General features: G+C 34.6%; 1 protein-coding gene across 1 annotated transcript; it reads right to left on the bottom strand.

Moving 5' to 3' along the window:
• Positions 1-1337: 1337 nt before the first annotated feature.
• On the bottom strand, positions 1338-10251 carry tmem72 (transmembrane protein 72). The gene is made up of 5 exons (XM_060871388.1): positions 10127-10251; positions 4515-4581; positions 3144-3215; positions 2864-3003; positions 1338-2282 (listed from the first exon to the last, which is right to left on the bottom strand). Exons 1-5 carry the CDS (start codon positions 10194-10196, stop codon positions 1900-1902), a joined length of 732 nt encoding a protein of 243 aa, XP_060727371.1. The 5' UTR covers positions 10197-10251; the 3' UTR covers positions 1338-1899.
• Between the last annotated feature and the right edge of the window lie 9546 nt (positions 10252-19797).

Here is a 19797-nt window from a genome sequence, read left to right as displayed (position 1 = left end):
GTGAAATTATAATAATACACCGTGATTTCATACATGACCACTAAATAGCTGAAATAGCTGAAATTTCTCTCATATTGTGAGAGAAATTTACACGTTAATTTTTTCTTTAAATATTTACCCCAAGGGGATTGCAGATAACCACTTGTGATGGAAAATAATCATGTCTGGATCTGACAAGTAGGAAGCAGGATGACAAATGGACTTTTATTGATTTTGGAGACTCCATGTACTGTAGATGATACGGTCTTAAGGCAAAGCTTTCCTAATGGATGAGTGTGTACAACCTCATGGGTCAGGTGTGAACTGCATGAATGTATGCAGCATTTTAAATGTAAAGCACTTATTTCAAAGAATTCTCCAAAACATTAAGAGCATTACATTTTAAATGATAAAAAGCAGATGCAGCAGTGGATGTGTACTTGCTGTAAGAAACTACACCTAGCATCACCATGGTTCATCTCTCCAAGGCTAAGCCCTAAAAGAACTAACAGTTACTAAGATGATCTTACAATTTTCATGTTAATTGAAAGATGAGACATTAGATTTATGACATCTTTACATCGAAAAATTAATAACTGAATATGTATATATTATATAGTTTAGTTATAGTTTAGCTACATACAACAGAAACATGCTGCATGTATTGACCGTATACATTACCCAAAAACTGTTTTATCTTCTTCAGCGTTGCTTTGGATCTGGAGTTTATCTCAGGAACACTTGGTGTGTGGGAATTCACCTTCTATGCAATTGAGCATTATCTACCTACAAGCTGGTTTTTAGACAGTAGGAGGAAATGAGAAATCCCAGAGGAAATGGACATGGAGAGAACATTTAAGGAAACTCCAAACAGACAGCATCCTGAGCTCAGAATCAAACCCTGGAGCTGTAAAGCAGAGACACGTCACTGGCTGCACTGTCATGCATTTCTATCATTTTTTAATGCATATTTACCAGCATCCTTACCATTAATATTGTGTGATTTCTGCTTTGGAGAGAATGACTGTACTAAATGTCTTTCCCTAAAAAGGTTGAAAGCACAGGTTGAGGGATCTTGGTACTCGTCCACGCAAAGCATTTTAATCTACTTCTCTGACCTTCTTCAAGTCAGACCATGGGTTTCAAACAGGGTTTAAATACATACACTGATAAATATTGATGAAAAACAGTTTGTGTCTGTGTTGATTTGAAGAATGATGTATGGCTCATTATCTTATTAAAAACTCTGACCCACTGTCACAAAACTGCCCCAAAGCATCAATAATACAGCAACATATTTTATTATTTGTGTTGTCGGAGAGTTTTCCTTGTATACAGTCTCTTTTTGGTGTCAAAAGTGCTGATGGTATGAATGACCAACAAGTACTTCTAATAAGAATGGAATCTGCCTTTATTTAAAATATTCCTGAACCTCTTGCTTCAAGGGTGTCAAAGATTTTTGCACTATTATTACATAACATTCTAGGAAAGATTGAGATAAATTTAAGAAAAGATAAAAATAAATAGTTTCTTGTATTGATTGAATGAAAATTTTGAATTATTGTGTAAAATATTTATTTCATACCACAGGTTTTGTTTGTTTATATAAAGGAAGCCATCACCATGGAGGCCATTAGGCTAATTATTTCAAAATACTTTAATCTTCACTGTTTAAAACATACTGTAAATAATATAATTATTCAAATTATATTGAAGGACAGGTGCTTAATCTGTATATAACTATAACTGTAGATATTTCTTAACAGAAAGCATGGAAATGTATCTGCATATGAAAACAAAAGAATGAAACATTTCCTGGATTTTATAGCAGATTCTGTTTAAGTCATATTTCAACATGAAGTACTTTTGTAATTGCATGATTCATTGAATAACAATCCTTTCCTTTCCTGCAGCCTCAATTCACATTCTTATCATTGGTGCTTTATCTGAGGTGGTTTCATCAGGATCCATGACAAACTCCTCCAGCTCAGTGTCATCCTCTTTAAAACTCTTTATGAAGTGCGTGTTTCTTTGCTCAGCTTTGCTTGGTAGATTGTAAATGTTCTGTCCGGAGTGATCTGCTCCAAGCATGGTCTGAGAGCAGTCAGAAGAGTTGTTGTGTAGGCGAGAGGCTCGCTTGCCGGAGATGATGTAGAGGAAGGAAAAGGTTTGCTCAGGTTCATCCAACTCAGTAATGCACTCAATTGAGTCTGCATAAGTTTCTCTGTCTTCTTTGGGAGGATTTGTCTTTTTTCTTTTACTCAAAATAAAGTTCATCAGTCCTGTCAGCAGCAGCATAGTCCCTAAAAAGTGAAAAAGACTTCAGTGTATATCAGTGATAGTGAACTACAATTTGCTGTAATCATAAAGACTGTTCTGTGTTCATCCTTGAACTCTTCTTAGCAAAAAGCTCATACTAAACGTCCTTTCAGCACAGTGAGTAATGTTTGACTTTACATGTCTAAAATAGTGTACTAAAAATTACATATCTGGTGTCTCTAAGAGGAGTTTGGGTTCCCTTGTGAGTCTGGTTCCTTTCTCGCTTTCTCATTAGGAATCTAAATTTATATCCAGACACTTGTATAGCTGATTCTGACAAGGCCTAGAAGCACTATAGAAATAATACTTAATTGTTAGTCCTGCAGTATAAATGGTTAGTAAATCTGCAGTGTGTAGTGAAGTAATTCAATGGTTAGTTACTCAGGAAGTTAGTATCTATTAGTAGTATGCCATACTAAATGATAGAATTGTATAGCATAATTCTGAGTAACTGGATATCATTGTTTTCCTGAAAACATTTATTTGCCGATCTGATTAGTGACAAATTATTTTAAAGGATCACAGTCCAATGGCTTGGAAAGTAAACAAATATCCAAATATGTACCTGGTATGACAGCATGCCAGACTAAAACTGGATGCAAAAAACACATCACGGACAAAACAGTGTAGTAGAGGAATTTCTGGAAGCCTCCGACATTAGCCATCTTTTTCCAAATGACAAAAAATGTAGAAGTAACTGAATACCTGCAATGAATTGAACATGACAATATACAGAAAGATCAATAGCCATAAAATAAATAGAGTAATTAGTATACTAATATACAGTAGTAACGTAATCCATGAATGAAATTGTTTTTGCAACTGCTGTATGATTGGAAACTTACGGAAACCACGTCACAAAAAAAGCATCAACGAAATATGTCATTTCAAAAAGCATCATGCCAGCTGAAGAGACCCTTTAAAAATCAAGAAGCAAAATAATGAGATATCAAGAGGTTTATATCATTTCTCATGTCTAGATATAAACAAATCTAAATCTGCTCTGAAGGTCTTTCTCAGTAAATATATTGTTTCTTCTTTAGTATACAAAAAGACATCAGGCAGAAATTAACAATATAAACTGTTAAAATCTAATGCTGGTTTAGTGTTTTATCAATTTCTGTCTTAAGACAAGGCTCACTCTATATTCCACACCATGAAGACAAATTTAAACACACTGAAAAATTGGTTGCTTAAAAATCTGAGCCAAACCCAACATACATCATGTCATACATAATCCATGATATATTCTTAGCCTAAAGAATGTCAACTGGTGACAAATAAAAGGAAAACCCCATACGGTGAAGACGTCTAGTGGTTTTTCTTGTGCTTTTATAGGGAAATTTTGGTGATATATATAAATCGATCTTTAAAACTCATATATTCCTCCTCTTGTTTCAAATATATAGCAATTTTACAGCACTGTGGACATTATATTATATATGGTCAAACATTTTTGAAACACTATACATTTTCTAAAAACTCTATAGCTTTAGAAAATGTTATAGTTATAACACATTTGAAATTATTTTCTTGGGTAGTTTTGGGTATACATTATGATAAAATTTACACTATGAATTTTCTTTGCATGAAATTTCTGAATCTGCACTCCATATATTTGATGTGTCTCTATAGTTCAAAAAGAAAGTTAAATATAACCATGAGTGAATATTTGAACAGTTTTACTTTTATACTTCCATGCTAAGGTTGACATTATATGTTGAATTGTCATTTTCTGATTGATCTTTAGTCTTATTATAAACCATTTCTACCCTAATCGGAGTGGCCTTTTTCACACATCCCAGTCCAGAGGTCACAAGGGCTTACCTCTGGAATGGTTTGAATGGTTCGATAAGAAAATAATGTATATGAAAAGTTTATGGACTTCAAAGGTTTATGCAAAGCACCTTTGGGAGATTTTAGAGCAGTGTATTAGAGAGTTCTCTCCTCCACCGTCATTAAAACTCCAGTTGAGGGGATATCTTTTAGAAGAATGGTGTTCACTTCTCCAGTAAAATTTCAAAGAACGCTGCTCGGGAGTCTTGTGCTGACCCATCACATTACCAATATACTTTATATTACTTCTTCCTTTAATTTCTCACTTGCTTAGACATAAAAGCAAACTAAATATACATGAAAATGTTTTGTCTCTGTTTTTTGTTGTATAAGTTTCTGCTGAATGTGATCATTCAGATTAAAGTAATGTGAATACTTACAGGAGATAGACAGCCAGGCTGAAAAAGTCTGTCTGATGTAGTGTTTCTACCCCCACTGCACACAACACTGAGACGAGAAGACTGAGAGTCAGCGCTCACACAAACATTAATGTGCCTACTTTTTCATTTGCTGTTGTGTATATTTATTTATGTAGGAATGCCTAATACTTCTTACTTGTACAGCAAATGTTAGCTTCACAAGTTGAATTTCAACAAATAATGACAACCAATTAGGAAAATGTTACACATATCACATGATTGTTATTGTTATTGAAGATGAGTTAATGAAGACTTTGGTCTAATGTGTAGGATGATGTTGCTTATTATTTTCAATTACTTTTTAATAATAATAACAACAACTTTCAATTACTGTTTAATAATAATAATAATAACAATAATAATAATAATAATAATAATAATAATAATAATAATAATAATAATAATAAATAAGTAAATAAATAATGAAAAATAAATAATAATAGTAATAATAGTAATAATAATAATAATAATAATAATAACTACAACAATCTACAAAAAAGTGCCACCCACAGACATTACATCAGCATAATTGTAATGTACAGTATGAAATCTATAAATATGTTACTTATAAAATATTTTCATACTGTATTTTTGTTGTTGAAGAATTTTGTGTGATACAGTTGAATAAAATGCTGATACTTAATTTCGTATGCTTTCCAAATAGTTTTTCCAAATTGTTTGTTTGTTTGTTTATTTATTTATTTATTTATCTATTTTAATTTTGGATTGATTTTTTCTTGATTTACACTTGTTTTTTTTCTATATACTATTTCAGTGGGCTCAGTGATCAGATCCCATTGCTTCTGTGACCTGTCTACACTATGGCATTAGACACACCATGAGAACAGATTCTACCAAAATGAGCAGCTAATAAAATGAGTATCATTTATTTTTTAACCTACAAAGTGATGATAAAGGACACTATAAATGCGAGAATGATAACAGAGGAGGAGGAGCACAGGAATTTTCAAAGTTACATCAGAAACTCGAGTAATGGTGAAACACTTGGAAAGGGCAAATGAAAACCAGAAGAATAAGCAAAGCATGAAATATATGAAAATCTAGAACAGATTGTAAGATTGTTAGTTTGCCGTTTAGTCAGAGGCCGATAAGGCTCAAGCAGAAACGTGCTAAAACAGCTGAAAGATAAAAATGAGGACATAAACATGGTATTTAAGGTTTCTATAGATTTCAGGGCAGACAAACGAAAAAGGAAAAACAAAAGTGGAGTATCCTGAATGCACAACAAAAATACAGTTATCACAACAACAGCATCCAACACCAGTACTGTATATCTGCCAGAATTCACATATAGGTCAACTTTTACTAATCAGCTCCATGTTTTCAGGCGCTTCAGAGAACTACTTGATTACATGATTCACTATCCTAATGGTATACACATTAAAATGGATCTTCAATAGCTCCCAATTTGGGGAAAGATTTATGGATTGTTACTGCGAAGTCACAGACCTGGCACACTCTGGCAGGACCGCTGTTCTCTCTAAAGTTGCTATTAATATCATCTTAATTAAACTACCATGATCTAAGCTCACATTTCCATATACTCTAAAGATCTTCATGTTTGTCTCTTCGATGGCTAAGGGTATGGCTCAGTTACTTTAATTACATCAAGTACATATTTCAGGACTTGCCTCTTTTTGTTTTCTGACCTGAAATTAGATTACCACCCAAAGCAGATGCCTGGTCTACCAGTTCTGAGAACACAGAGCTATGCTAGGATATCTGAGCCTTGCTTTGCTCTATTTTCTGATGTGCACTGGAGCCTAGAAGTCTGAGACCACACTGAAAATCTGGAATTTATTTTCCACTTAAAATTGAATATAAAAAGAAAGTTTTAGGAGGTTTTATGTTCTTCTGAAATATTCAACCAGGAATATTGAATATTAATATCTTGAAGATTTTATCTAGACCCTTTAATATGTAAGCAAATCTGTAATACTGACCATGTTAAGTGCTTTGCATAAAAGGTCAGATTTTCCTTGTGCTAAATTTGCTCTTATGAACTTAAATAGATATTATATCAAACTTGTGGAATCCTGCACGAACGCACAGCATCATTAAAGCAAAAAATAGGAACAAATCAAATACTAAAAAACTCTAAAATTCATGTAAATGTTTTTTAAAGACTCTACTTTTCACTCTTGCCAATAACATACTTTCTAATGGAAATTGTTGTATTAAATTAAAGATTTATTGAAAAATAGAAACTTCTCGCACATGCGTTCAGATCTATGGATCTTATGTTTCCATGCCTACATACCACAATTTATAAATACACTGGCACTAGATATGCATCTAGTATTCAAATTCAGGACAAAACTGGGCAGAGTTGTTTAGTTCCTTCACTAAATGGTTCCGAATTATGTTTTTCAGTCATTCACTTTATGACTAAGGATCTATGATTTTGTTGTTTAAACATTTGTTAAAATGTTGACATCTGGACTGAGGAAAAGATTTTATTCCAGGACATGTGCTCCTGTAATCATAAACATGCCCGCACAAATACAATGTGTAGTCATTGTGAAAATGTTTGCAGATTAATCCAGATAGAGTGTCAGGCCTGAAAACTAATTGTTTGTAATTAATTTGCAAGGTCATTGTTTTTTTCCCCATGTATTTATAATTTACATAAGACTGTAAACTTTGGTTTTAGCCCAAAGAACTTGAGTGTTGATATGATACGTAACAGCTAGAGGGTGCACTAGACTATGCTATGGAGCAAAATTTGCAACATGATTAAAAGACCTGTAATTTAGACAATCTGCTTACTCTATATTTATTAAAAATGATTTGCATTATTTTTGAGCACCACTTTAGTAGTTCCACAATGCCTTCCTTTCCTAACAAAAGATTAACATAGAGCCATCAATGCTTTTCCCCACTTTGTAGCACAAATGCACAGAGTTGGAAAATGACATAATTCTAAGTTCCAAGTTCAATTATCTGATGAAAAATGGGACATCTGGGGTCTCTGAGCTCATGTATGCAGAAGAGGGTAGACAGAAATTTCCTCTGAGCGTGTTCTGTTATTATTGCTTAACAGTTCTGTGATCAGTATAGTCAGCAGTATACCATCATGCAATAGGGTTAGTTAGTGAGTGGGAATTATCAAGAGCAATGTTGGGTGAAAAATCCTTTGTGTCTGCTAATGAACGGAACCTGAGAACGCTGTTTGTGCAGGAGACATGTAAAATGTCATTATCTCCTTCCACATGAGCTCATTTTGTTGTACAGTACAAGAACAGACCCGATGCACTGACCACCATAGCTCCAGATTTTAGACCACAAGTGAGGTAAAAGCTGATTGTGTCACAACCAGTGATAATTTTACATTACCTGTTACTGCACACTATCATGCCTTGGCACAGCAGGCAGATATTGCCCTCACATGATCCTTTACATAAGCATTAATTTATATTCATTGCAGCAACTGAGGTACTATAAGGTCAGAACTGAATAGGACTGAATCCAGCGGATTATTGCTGGAATGCAGTACACAATGTTCGTGGCTGTTAAGGGAGCTGTTGCACAGGAAGATGGCGGAAAAGGCTGTACCTCCACAATATAAAGGTGTTTTGGGATCACACTATTAAAAAGTCAAGGACTGTGGTCCCAATAATTATATTTATGTTGGATAGAATAACTGGAAGTTGTAATAAAGGAAAAGTGATTTTTGGAAAAACATCCTGAGTAAAATTCTCATTGGACAGCAGTTTCCTACTCCTACTGAGTGATTTTGATATTGTGTTATACTTCTGTGCAGGCCCTTTTTATTTATTTTTTGAGATTTGTGTCTTTGCTTTGATTTTTATTGAGTCATAATATTTTTCAAGTGTACTGGGTGCTAGGAGAAAAGGGGGATGACATTGTGAGGAGGTGTAGTTCTAATTCAGAAAGTAGCATTACTGCCCTCAGCTCCAGCTCCACAGCCTGAGCCTGCTTCAATCCTGAATATTGTCTAGTTGACATATTTCTTCTATTTCCAAAATATATAGTGGTAGGTGTACTAGTTATGCTGAAGTGCCTCTAGGTGTGGACAAGTGTGCGGATGTTTGCATGCATGATGCCTCTAATGGACTAGCATCCATTCCAAGGTGTATATTCTGCCTCACATCCAGTGTTCATGGTAGCTCTGGGTTCACTGTGTATATTGTTGTATATTGAACCAGACTATGAATTCTACACAAAATTTTGTGAATTGTGTAAATTTGGAGACTTTAAGAGGTGAGAAATAAACTTTCAGTCATAAGAATCTGTGACTGGTGGATTCATTGTTGTTTTCAGCCCATTTTGTTTACATTACACTTTTTACTCTTTTCATAATGTGGCATTGCCCTGCGATGGGTTGGCACTCCGTCCAGGGTGTATCCTGCCTTGATGCCCGATGACGCCTGAGATAGGCACAGGCTCCCCGTGACCCGAGGTAGTTCGGATAAGCGGTAGAAGATGAATGAATGAATGAATAATGTGGCATTAGCAGTCCTTTACCAATTTAAGAGTCCATGATTTTATAGTTTTTGCTGATGATTGGTAATGAAAAATGAGGAAAATTATGTTTTTTTTTTTAATTGCATGTAACCCTACAATCCTGTGTATGTGTATAATAGGTGTGGAAGACTCCAACACGTTCACCACCTCTTAAGTGAAAGAAAATGTGAGCTCAATCAGAATCTACAGTATGCTGGATATAAACAAGACTCATAAAGCAGCTCAAAGCAACACAGCTAAACCTACAAAGTATACAATTAATTTATAGCAGGGAAAAATCTACACAGGAAAACAAAATCATAAAGTTCTACTTTAAAATAAGCAACTAACCCGTCACTTAATACAAAAACTACATAACACGTACATCAAAATGGAAAAGAAATCTTTAGGAACAGATAAAAACATTCTGACAAAAACAACAAGAAAACAAGTTTTCTAATAGATTTTTTCAACAAACTGATTTATGACTGCTAATGGTCATAAAAAAGTTAAGTCAAGAAATATGTTTCTTTAAACATGTTTGAGATTATTTGGCATGAGCATTTAAATCATGTCCTCCTCAGGGAAGCGTTAAACAACAAACTCTCCTGTGAGATACTTTGGGGAGACATCCGTTCCTCTTCATGATTTAAGGTAACCATTTGTGGTAGTATAATGTTTGCTGAAGAGGTGTAATGAAAAGAAAATGTCAGTGAAAGAGCAGCATGTGGTAAACTCCAATTCACAGCTAACTATGTGTTTAAAGAATGTGTGCATGGTTCCTTAATTGGTCCCATGTTGCTCAAGATGGGATCAGTGTGGGTAAAAAAGCTTTTGATAAGTAAATCACAAATCTACTAAACTGAATATCACATTTATTTGCCTTTCAATTATTTGATCTCTTGGACAATTTTAAAACACTCTGAACAGCCTGTAATTGTGTCTAATCATTTTTCACTTCTGAGCACATTTTAAAAAAGCAGTTATCCTCCATAAGGGACTCTCGGTGTGAGTGCTTAACGGTTTCCAGCATAACAAAGTGCTTTTTTATATATAGAGTTGATCTATTATTCCATTTTTCCTACCTGCAGCAGTAAAGATGCCAAGAATTCTGCATACGGGCTCCACCACAACCCACAAAACTGAGCTACTCATATTGTAAAATCCAAAGTTCTGCTCCTTTTTAGCATTCCTTTACCATATCAATGTTCGTAATACTGTTCCACAGGTAAAATGAGCACAAAGCTGCGGCTGTGTGTATAGGTAGCTTAACCATGCAGCATGGGCTCATGGCTGATAATCTTGCAGCCTTAGGGTGCTGTAAAATAGCTACAAGGGAAAATTTGTCCCTGTTAATCTGCCTAATAAAATAGCTAAAACCTACACACTGACCACGCCTGCTGGTTTCACACACATTCCACTTCCTTTCAATGTGAGGGATAAAAGTCTGGAAAAATACTTGAGGATTACCTATTTTTGTGTTAGCCAATATTGTGGCTAGGTCCACGCTCTCTCCAGGGAACAAACCATAAATGCAAAGACAAAGAGTCTAGTGAAGTGTTTCCCTTGCATACAAAATCATTTGTTTAAGAGCTGTTGAGGGATAAGTGACCTTGCTCAAATCTAAGCTATCAATAAAAAAAACATGCATGCCAGGGTAACAGTTCTATATCTCCTGAACAGGATGTGCAGTTAGAGACTCTAACATGTCTGGCTGATAAGCCAAGCTAAATGAAATGATTAATGGTAGGCGGTGCAGGCCTGCCATACATACAAACATGTAAAGACACCAGTTCTGACATGAGGCAGACGCTCAGACACCGTATCCAGCAGCCTAAATATTCCTGTATCAGAGGTCGCACATGCACACCCTCTCTCCTTCACAGCATATTATAAAAGATTAAAGTCAATACAGCATGATTCGATCAAAAAAATCAACAGGACAATATAAACAATAAAAATTCCAGAGTCAAGAACTTTGGTGTCATGCATAAGCTTTATTTTACAGTAAATATCTAAGTTTGCATGATCTCATGAATGCTGCAGTTAATTTAAAATGGATAGATAAACACAAATTTAACATACTACTACACAGATAATATATTGATTTTTGTATAATATTTGTACAACAATGTGCAAGATATGGGATGAGGTTGGAATAAATGATGGTTCCGGTAATACAGTAAAAGGAGTATTAGTCATATTTACATGAAGTGAGGTATTGTTCACTGTACATTGTGTTATTGTGTTAATTAATTGTGTTATTGGGTAGCACAGTGGTGCAGTGGGAAGCATTTCTGTCTCACACCTCCAGAGTACCTGGTTTGATCCTGAGCTTGGGTTCCTCTCTGTGTGTTGTTTGTTGTCCCATGTTCATGTAGCTTTCCTCAGGGTTCTCTAGTTTTGACTCCCTGTCCAAAAACATGTAGGTAGCTAGACTGGCTACACTAAATGGCCCCTAGGTATGAATGAGTTTGTGTTTGCATGATGCCCTGAGATCAGCTGAACCTCATCCCAGGTGAAGTCTCATCCCTTGTATCCAGGGATTGTTTGTGGATCCACATAAAGCCAGAACAAGATCAAACTGTCATGATGGCTTAGACAATTCCCTGCCTGAACACTAGGTGGCGTTTGTTTGCATCTTGTACCATGTGCTTTTGGTGGCTTTGTGTCTTCATGTGTCTTCACCCAAACTTTATTGCTTTCCTGCCTAATCCTTATCCCTTTCCACCCAATCCTTGTCCCATTACCTACACAATGTATACCTGTTGTCTTGCGTGTTTTTACTGAGTGCTTTTAATTTTTCTCCTGATTTCGTCTCCTGTTTTTTGGCTACTGGTTTCATGTTTACGGTTTTGTGTTTGTAATTTTGTATTGTTTGTCTATTTTTTCCCCCAGAGTTTCCATGTGTCTGCAGTTCTGTTATTTTTAAACAAATTCCCCTGTTTGTTATGCTATCCCTGCATGTGGAGATTAAATTTGATTACATTTACTCCTTCTATCATAAATTTCAATCATCATATTATGAATAAATAGATTTAGACTTTACAAAGCATACAGAAATGCTGTATACTCAAAAACCTACAAACCTTTGCACAAGGAACCAGATGAGGCCTCTTGAAAATCACAGTATGAGGTAAAGGTTATGGCAGTTAAAGCTGTATTGTACTGGCCTGGAAAAAAATGCTACCAGTTTATTGCGGGTATCTTGACCCCTGTTGAGAGGAAAAATTTAAATCTCCTTACACACACAAGACTAGCTTTGTTTTCAGCCTGGCTTAAATTCATACTTTATTACTTCAGGTATGCATATGTGTGTGTGTATGTGTGTGTGTGTGTGTGTGTGTGTGTGTGTGTGTGTGTATGTACAGTATGTGTATGCCTGCATGTGTGAGTTTTCCTGACCCAACAGCAGGCATCTGAACCAGCCATAAACAAGTACAGAATACTAACAAGATCCAGTGATCTTGATACAGTCCATATTTTTTCTTTTTACCATCTTCCAGTGCACTAATTAAGCAGTCATGGGCATAGTCCAGTGCAGATTGGATTAATTTGCCAAACAATGAACTTGATTTTATCTTCACTACTTAGTATGAAAAAGAAAACGTAACCATTCCAATTAGTCACAAAAATCAATAATATAATAAACAAGCAATTCAAATTCTATCTATGTTTTTATCCCCATGCTTTTCAAAATACTTGGCAGTGCATTTTGGAATTTTTCTTCTGAATCTGGTGTCAATGTGAGTCAGATGAGATTCATGCCCTCTCCCATCCAGAGCAGGTTGTTGGTCTTCTGCCAACAAAGTGTGTAGCTCCAGCTGAGAACCCTGTCTGTTTGTTCTTTAAATGGTATCAGTTCAGTGGACCATCATTTTTGTTTATCTATGCGAAAGCAAGGTCAGTGGTCTTTGGGATATAATATATATCTTATACGGCTGTAACAACTGGAATATTTTGGTATGGAGAATACAGGATATAATACTACCATCTATATAGCGTACTCACACACATCACTTATTTGATGATAGGAAATCAGAACATAGAATATTTTAACAACAAATGTGCACTGAATATATGATGAAGCATAAACAAGTTAAAGCTTGAATATACGCTCCTATATATCTCCTGGAGAACTGCTAACTAGACACTGTAACACTTCAATCATTACTAAGCATATAGAAAAGCTTAGAAAAGATATATCAGATTCTATAAAAGTAAGACATATGCATAAATTTATTTTTGCTATGTTTTGTGTGATTGGTGATTATCCAGAGGACAGACTGAAACCCATACTGAAACAGACTGGACAGACTGAAACCCAGAAAAGAAGGGTGGGAGGTAAGAAATGTATTCTTATGGACACTAGTGTAGACGTGTAGCTTGACTCTTATTTGTTGGTCAATGTGTAAATGAGCTCCTACTTGCCACATAAAAAGTTTCAAATAGAGCTTAGAATGTTCTCTAGGAAAATATTCAAATCAATTCTGTTTAATTCAACTTTATTTGTACATCACTTTTAACAATGGGCATTGTCTCAAAATACAGACATTCAAAAAATTTACAGACATTCAAAAAAAAAAAAAAAATAGCTTTACATTCAGAATAGAAACGGCAGATTTAAATTATACTGCACACACTGGTGGCTAAATGTCCAAATATTCTTAGTTTACTAATCCAATGTTTACAGTCAGTATAAATAAATAAATAAATAAATAAATAAATAAATAAATAAATAAATAAAATGCAGTATTGCATCTTATTTTGATGCAACACATCTTAATATCCATCCATGCAGTTATACTTTTAATGTTACTGTTTTTTTTTTGTTTTTTTTAATCACTCTATTCTTGCAAACACATATAAATGAGAATGATGATGCATGAAATTGCCATTTTCCTAAACCTCCTGAGACAGGCTTATCTATGTTGAGGCGCACATATGATGACGTGTGCTTATGACACATCAATCTTATTGCCACACAGGCCACAGAGTAAAATAAAACAGAGTAATAAGTAGAGACAGACTGCTACAGTGCACTTGGGGTCATTTATGTTCATAATTTCCAGGAATTGCATGGCAATCTTACATTTATTCAAAAATGTAACAGTGCAGTGTTAATGACCATATGTTGAAGCCATCATGCCCAATATTGAAATTAGTTGCAGCACAGGATCCATAGTGATCTAAACAAAAACAATGTAGCTGGATCAGATAGTACAACCTCAAAATGTGCACTATGAAAACAGTACAAACAAAAAAATTGCAAGGAACCAATATCACATTACATCAATCTGGATTTAGTTTTATAGTTTCAGCTGCAGGGACACGAATAAGCATGTCCACAGCAGGTCAGTTATATAACAATCTGACCCCAAAAGGTCATCAATGAACTTTTGTTATTGTTTGTCTAATCTTGTCATAGCCAAAATAAAGTTGCACTTTACGGTTACGTACTCCCACTTTTAATCCAGTTTCTCTTGTAGATCTGTTTTTCATCACCAAATCTGTACTTAAGCATGATAACAAATAAAAAAGTTACATTATGAGTAGACAGAATCAATATTAACACAATAACAAAAGTACACTGCAGGAAATGATCTTGTTACACTGTCACACGATGGGTTTTGCTATAAAACCCATCAACTCAACACCAGAGAAGTGTGATGCTTTGTTTCAGGCCATTACCACCCTGAATTAACAGCACATCTGAAAATGTTTTATTCCTTTTATACCACAACAACTCTTTGGAAACTTCTGATCAACATGTTATGCTTTTTAACTGTTTATCCATAATAATGTAAGGTTTTTGTTATAACAGTTAGTCCCTCACCCTTTTTCTATTTCCTAAAGTTAAGTGTTTCCTAACACAGAAAAGCTTGTGTTAGGAAAGCTTTAAAAATACAAAACTCAGACTGCAGAGACTCATTCTATAAATATTAAAGAAATGACTTCTTCTAGAAAGGTTCAGCATGTCATAGATTTTTTATAATAAACACATTTTAAATGAGTTTATTATTAGCATTAGAGTATACAGATCATCTGCCTGTGAGTTGTTCCTAAAGAAGAAGAATGTATTAGAATCAGCACATTAATATAAACCTTTCAATCGAATTACAGTCAGAAGTCCTTTCAAAGATGCTGTTATAGAAAACTAAACAACACTCTCTGACCAGCCAGAATCACACATTGAAAGACACTGTGGTATAATACAACAATAACATATGTATTTAATTTAATAGTGTTATACAATAGCTGAAGTAATACTCTCATGACGTAACCTCGTAATCAAGAGACTGCAAGCAGCAGCCAAAAGCCTTATTTAATATCACCTCACACAGTGAAGGTACAGTAATAGGACTGACCTGAGCGTTCAACTATAGAGGATGAATTATGGCACATGAGCAGTGGCATTGCTGATGACAGGCCTGTGGCTGCATGTGGAGTCTTTTAGAGGAGGCAGCTGTCTGGTGTTTAATACCAAGCCAGACCTACCACAGCACAAAATGACAGAAATACAAACCTCCAACCTAGTGCACAGCTGTTTTTAAATTTGCTATACAGAATCTTTATCAGGTCCAGCAGCTCTTCAAACACTGCACGCTTAGAAAAAGGTCAAATCTAGAACACTTTAAGGAGGCTAGGAAGCCACCATTGCACAAAGAATGCACTAAAGTTCCATCTTCTAAAAGTGTATACCAGATAAAATGACCACATATAATCAGTGTCAAGGTCCTCTTTGTCTGACAAACACAAACCTATGAAAGGCATTACTTTTAATTCAGGAAGCGGGAGTCTTTGCCATGAATGCCAGGAAAAGCTCGAATGACAGACGCAAATGCAAACTGGTCTTGTATTTTTAGTTATATTATTTGGAAGAAAAAAAATTACATTTGAAATATGCTTTTTCTGTCCCCAAAGGACAGGAGTGCTATAAAGTTATGGAAAATGCTCATGCTGTACTTTTCCCTGAAAATAAAAAGCTTTTGGCTACTGATGAGTTACAGAGAGACATTTCCCATGAGGTTCTGGAGTGGGGATTTCAGGATAGCTTATCTGATGAGTCAGTTTCTACTGAAGTGGGGAAATTAATTTGAGAGCAATGTTCATGAGAACACAATGAACAAGCAGACTATTAAAGCCATACTAAAGCCATATAATGAAAAACTGTAAAGGATTTTTTTTTTTACATAAAAATGTTAATACATAAATAACTGGATAAGTTAGAAACAACAGCAAAGTGATTTTTTTTTTTATTTAAAAGCAAACTGTATATAGCAATTTAAAGGTAAACTGTATATATAACGATACCAGATTTCTGTCATTTGCATCTTGTCTTTGTAATAAATAACAAACATTCAAACAGTCATATTAAAGCATACAGGAGACTGAATGCTCTGGGTGCATTTATAGCATTTTCCTGTAGATTAATGGCTACAAAAATCCAGAACTAAGGGAGGAGTCTGTGCTTAATGGTAAGTAAACTCAGAAAAATTATGATTTTAAGATTTTAAATATGTACACCATGATTTAACAATGCCACATAAATTCAGAAAATCATTTAGCTTGTACTAAATTACTGGTGCAGGTTAGAAAAACATGACGCTGGTGTCTACTCTGGGTCCTGTTGTAAATTCGAGATTTTATTTTAATATTCATATATTCAAGGTACTGAACTGAGTTTTAAATGGCATAATTATTTTTTATTTATTTGTATTTTTATTTGTATTATTATTTGTATTATTTTATTTTATTTTGTACACAGAACAAGCTATAGTTTTCATATCTTTAGCACTAAATATCCAGATTGTAAATATATAATGGAATGGACCTTCAGACGTTTTAAGAGATTTAAATCCTGTCAAAGGGTGTAATTATTATTAGAGATGCACCGTTGTAGACACTGAAGTGTATGAAATATGTGTAGCAGACGGAGTGGAAATGTTTGCAATATGCAATATATCATCCATATAATCTGAAACTAAAGCGTTTCTAAAACAAAACACAAGAAATTTCATCGTGTTGAAGAATTGCAAGAATTCATGTATATTTAATACACTGAAGAACTGTTTTTCTAAAAACTGATTTACACAGAATGAACTTGAATAAACATGAAATCTATAATAAAAATATGCTACATATTTTGTCATATATTATTTAGTTGATTCTCTTTTGTTCTAGTGAGTTTCAGGATTTTTATTCAAATGTGGATATGTTTGACGTCTTTATCTTTTCATTGGTGAATTTAACTGGTATTGTGCTCATTTTATAAGATAGTAACATCTGTTTTTAAACTCAAATATGATTAGAAAATACACCATGAAATCATCAGGTCAAATATGACTACACTAACTACTAGATCTTTGTATTATTCACAGACTTTTCTTCTATTCCATTCTTATATAAAGGACCTAAAAGCCATGGATTTAGGATTGGTTCATAACTGATTTGCTTGAATTGAATCCATGTTGAATTAATGATATGTATGTTTAGTCTCTTTTTATGCCTTGTTCCAGTCATGTTTAGTCAAGATATCAAGTGACAAATTATTAATCATGTGTTGGAGTGTGTCCAGAGTTGCAGTCATGGACATGGAGAAGAGAAGAAGCTCTAATTATCCTCTCTGTAGCCAAATGGTTGATTTTGTCAGGGAAATGAATGAGAATGAATTAACCTGGTGCAGACAACACTGTCATTGAGGATGAATTGAATACAAGCTTTTGCCTCACACACTATGCTCATATCTCTAGCAGTGTTTTCATAGACAAGAAACATGGTTTGGAATTTACGGGACAAAGAATCCCCAAAGGAAAATGGCAATGTTTTTTTAATGAAGGCAGAATATCACGTAGCAGCATCAGTCGGAAAAGCCTTGTGTCTGTAAAAATGATCGAGAGTAGCTGCTGAAAATTCAGTCAGAGGTAAATTGGGGATATAATAATTGGCCAAGAGATTCATCAAGTGTGTTTATCTTTTCAAGTCTTATATATGCAGAATGACTTCACAAGATTTTATTCAAACCAGGTGAAAGAACAAAGGACTTAAGATTTATTGAGTATTGTAGTAACTGAATGAGTTTATGAGTTTGCCAATACAGAAATCAGCAACTTTTATTGTGTACTAATGCAAAGTAATGCAATGTCATGTTACAATATCTTATGTAATATGTTTTATGTCTTATGTAATATCTTATGTCTTACAAGTATTATATGTAAGACTCTGGATAGTCTTTTTTTTTGCAATTGCAGTCAACAGCACTAAGAAAAGGTTTCCCCATTCTAATGGTAGATGTGAACATAAGATTAATTAATTAATTCATTCATTCATTCATTCATTCATTCATTCATCCGTTCAACGACACTAACTGTTTTAACCTGGTCAGGGTTGATATGGATCTGAAACTGCTTCTAGGAACAATAGGTGTGAGGTGGTAATCCACCCTGAATGGGAAGCCAGTCCATCACAGGACACCATGCACACACAGACACAGACCCGGGGCAAGTTAACACAACAAATCTACCTACTGACATGTTCTTGGAAGGATACTAGGGAACCCAAAAAAAAGCCATTGCAGACACAGAAAGAGAACTGTTTGTATAGTGCTTTTAATAATGAACATTATTGCAAAGCAGCTTTGCAAAATTATGTGCAGTGCATAAAATGCAATTAACTGGAAATGAATATAATTCTAACAGTCTGATTAGAAATTGCTAAACTATTTTATACTCAAGCACAATTAAAATGAAACAAAACAATTGAACAGATAACGGCTATTGGCTTAAACACAATATGTTTACTTATTATCTTTTTACTATTGAGTAAAAAAAATGACACAGAGGAGAAAAAAAATCTTGGGACTCTAGATCGCTAACTCCTTCTGCCAATAATTACCTTAAAAAAGGGACATTTCTAACTTTTGATGCAGTTCTTATTCCCCCCTAAACATATAATAGGATCACCTCCCATTAGGATTTAATATTTTAATGTAACAATGTTTTCTGAGACCAACCAGGTTACCTTTGAGACTATGGGTTCTCCCAGCAAAACACATTAAGGCTGAAACATAGACTAGCAGAACCAATTACAACAGTCCTTAGATGTTAATATAATAAATGTGTCAGGTATGGAGGCCAAAAACACAATATAGAGTAAAACATGAAATACAGCAAACTGCTCTGCCAAAAGTGCCAAAAGATTTGTGGCTCATAAAGGCTTGAAATGTATTCAGTGTTTTAAAAAAAGCATGAGGAATTTGTGAGTCTATTTTTTGCATAGTACATTTGGCTCAAAGCTGTGAATTTTATTGATTGTGTGTGTGGAGACAGTCAAAGTTAGCAACAGCTGAGAACTTCCAGCACGGTCACTTTCCCCAGTATGGTCATGTTCAGAGGACAAACAGTTCTGAACTTAGGTCCTACATTCCATCATGATTTAGTGGTGCTACAGCAGTGATAACAAATACTTAATTAATCACCAATTAGTGTTTTAATTTAAAGTGTCAAACTGAACTGTGCTACATTCATATATGTGGTCTTATTGACACGTTCATTCCTTTGCATCACTTTAATTAAACAACATTTTCGAACAGAAAGTCAACTAAGATTTCACTTCACTAAAAATTGATCGTAGCACGCAAAGGCCAGTCATAATGTAGAGTAAGACTGAAAACTACCTCATAAAGTTAAACAAGCACTATATGAGACCTTAGTGCTTGCACAAGCCTTTGGCAATGATCCACACTTGTCATGATGTC

Source organism: Tachysurus vachellii, chromosome 6 (assembly GCF_030014155.1).
Source record: "Tachysurus vachellii isolate PV-2020 chromosome 6, HZAU_Pvac_v1, whole genome shotgun sequence".
Taxonomy (NCBI): Eukaryota; Metazoa; Chordata; class Actinopteri; order Siluriformes; family Bagridae; genus Tachysurus; species Tachysurus vachellii.
Note: the sequence above shows the minus strand (reverse complement) of the source record. Positions and strands in the feature narration are given on the sequence as shown.

Coding starts and splice junctions, on each gene's coding strand:
- tmem72 (XM_060871388.1), bottom strand. CDS start 10,196: ATGAGTAGCTCAGTTTTGTGGGTTGTGGTGGAGCCCGTATGCAGAATT. Junction 3,216..4,514: donor AGCCTGGCTGTCTATCTCCT/GTAAGTATTCAC, acceptor TGATTTTTAAAG/GGTCTCTTCAGCTGGCATGA. Junction 2,283..2,863: donor CTGGCATGCTGTCATACCAG/GTACATATTTGG, acceptor TTCACTTTTTAG/GGACTATGCTGCTGCTGACA.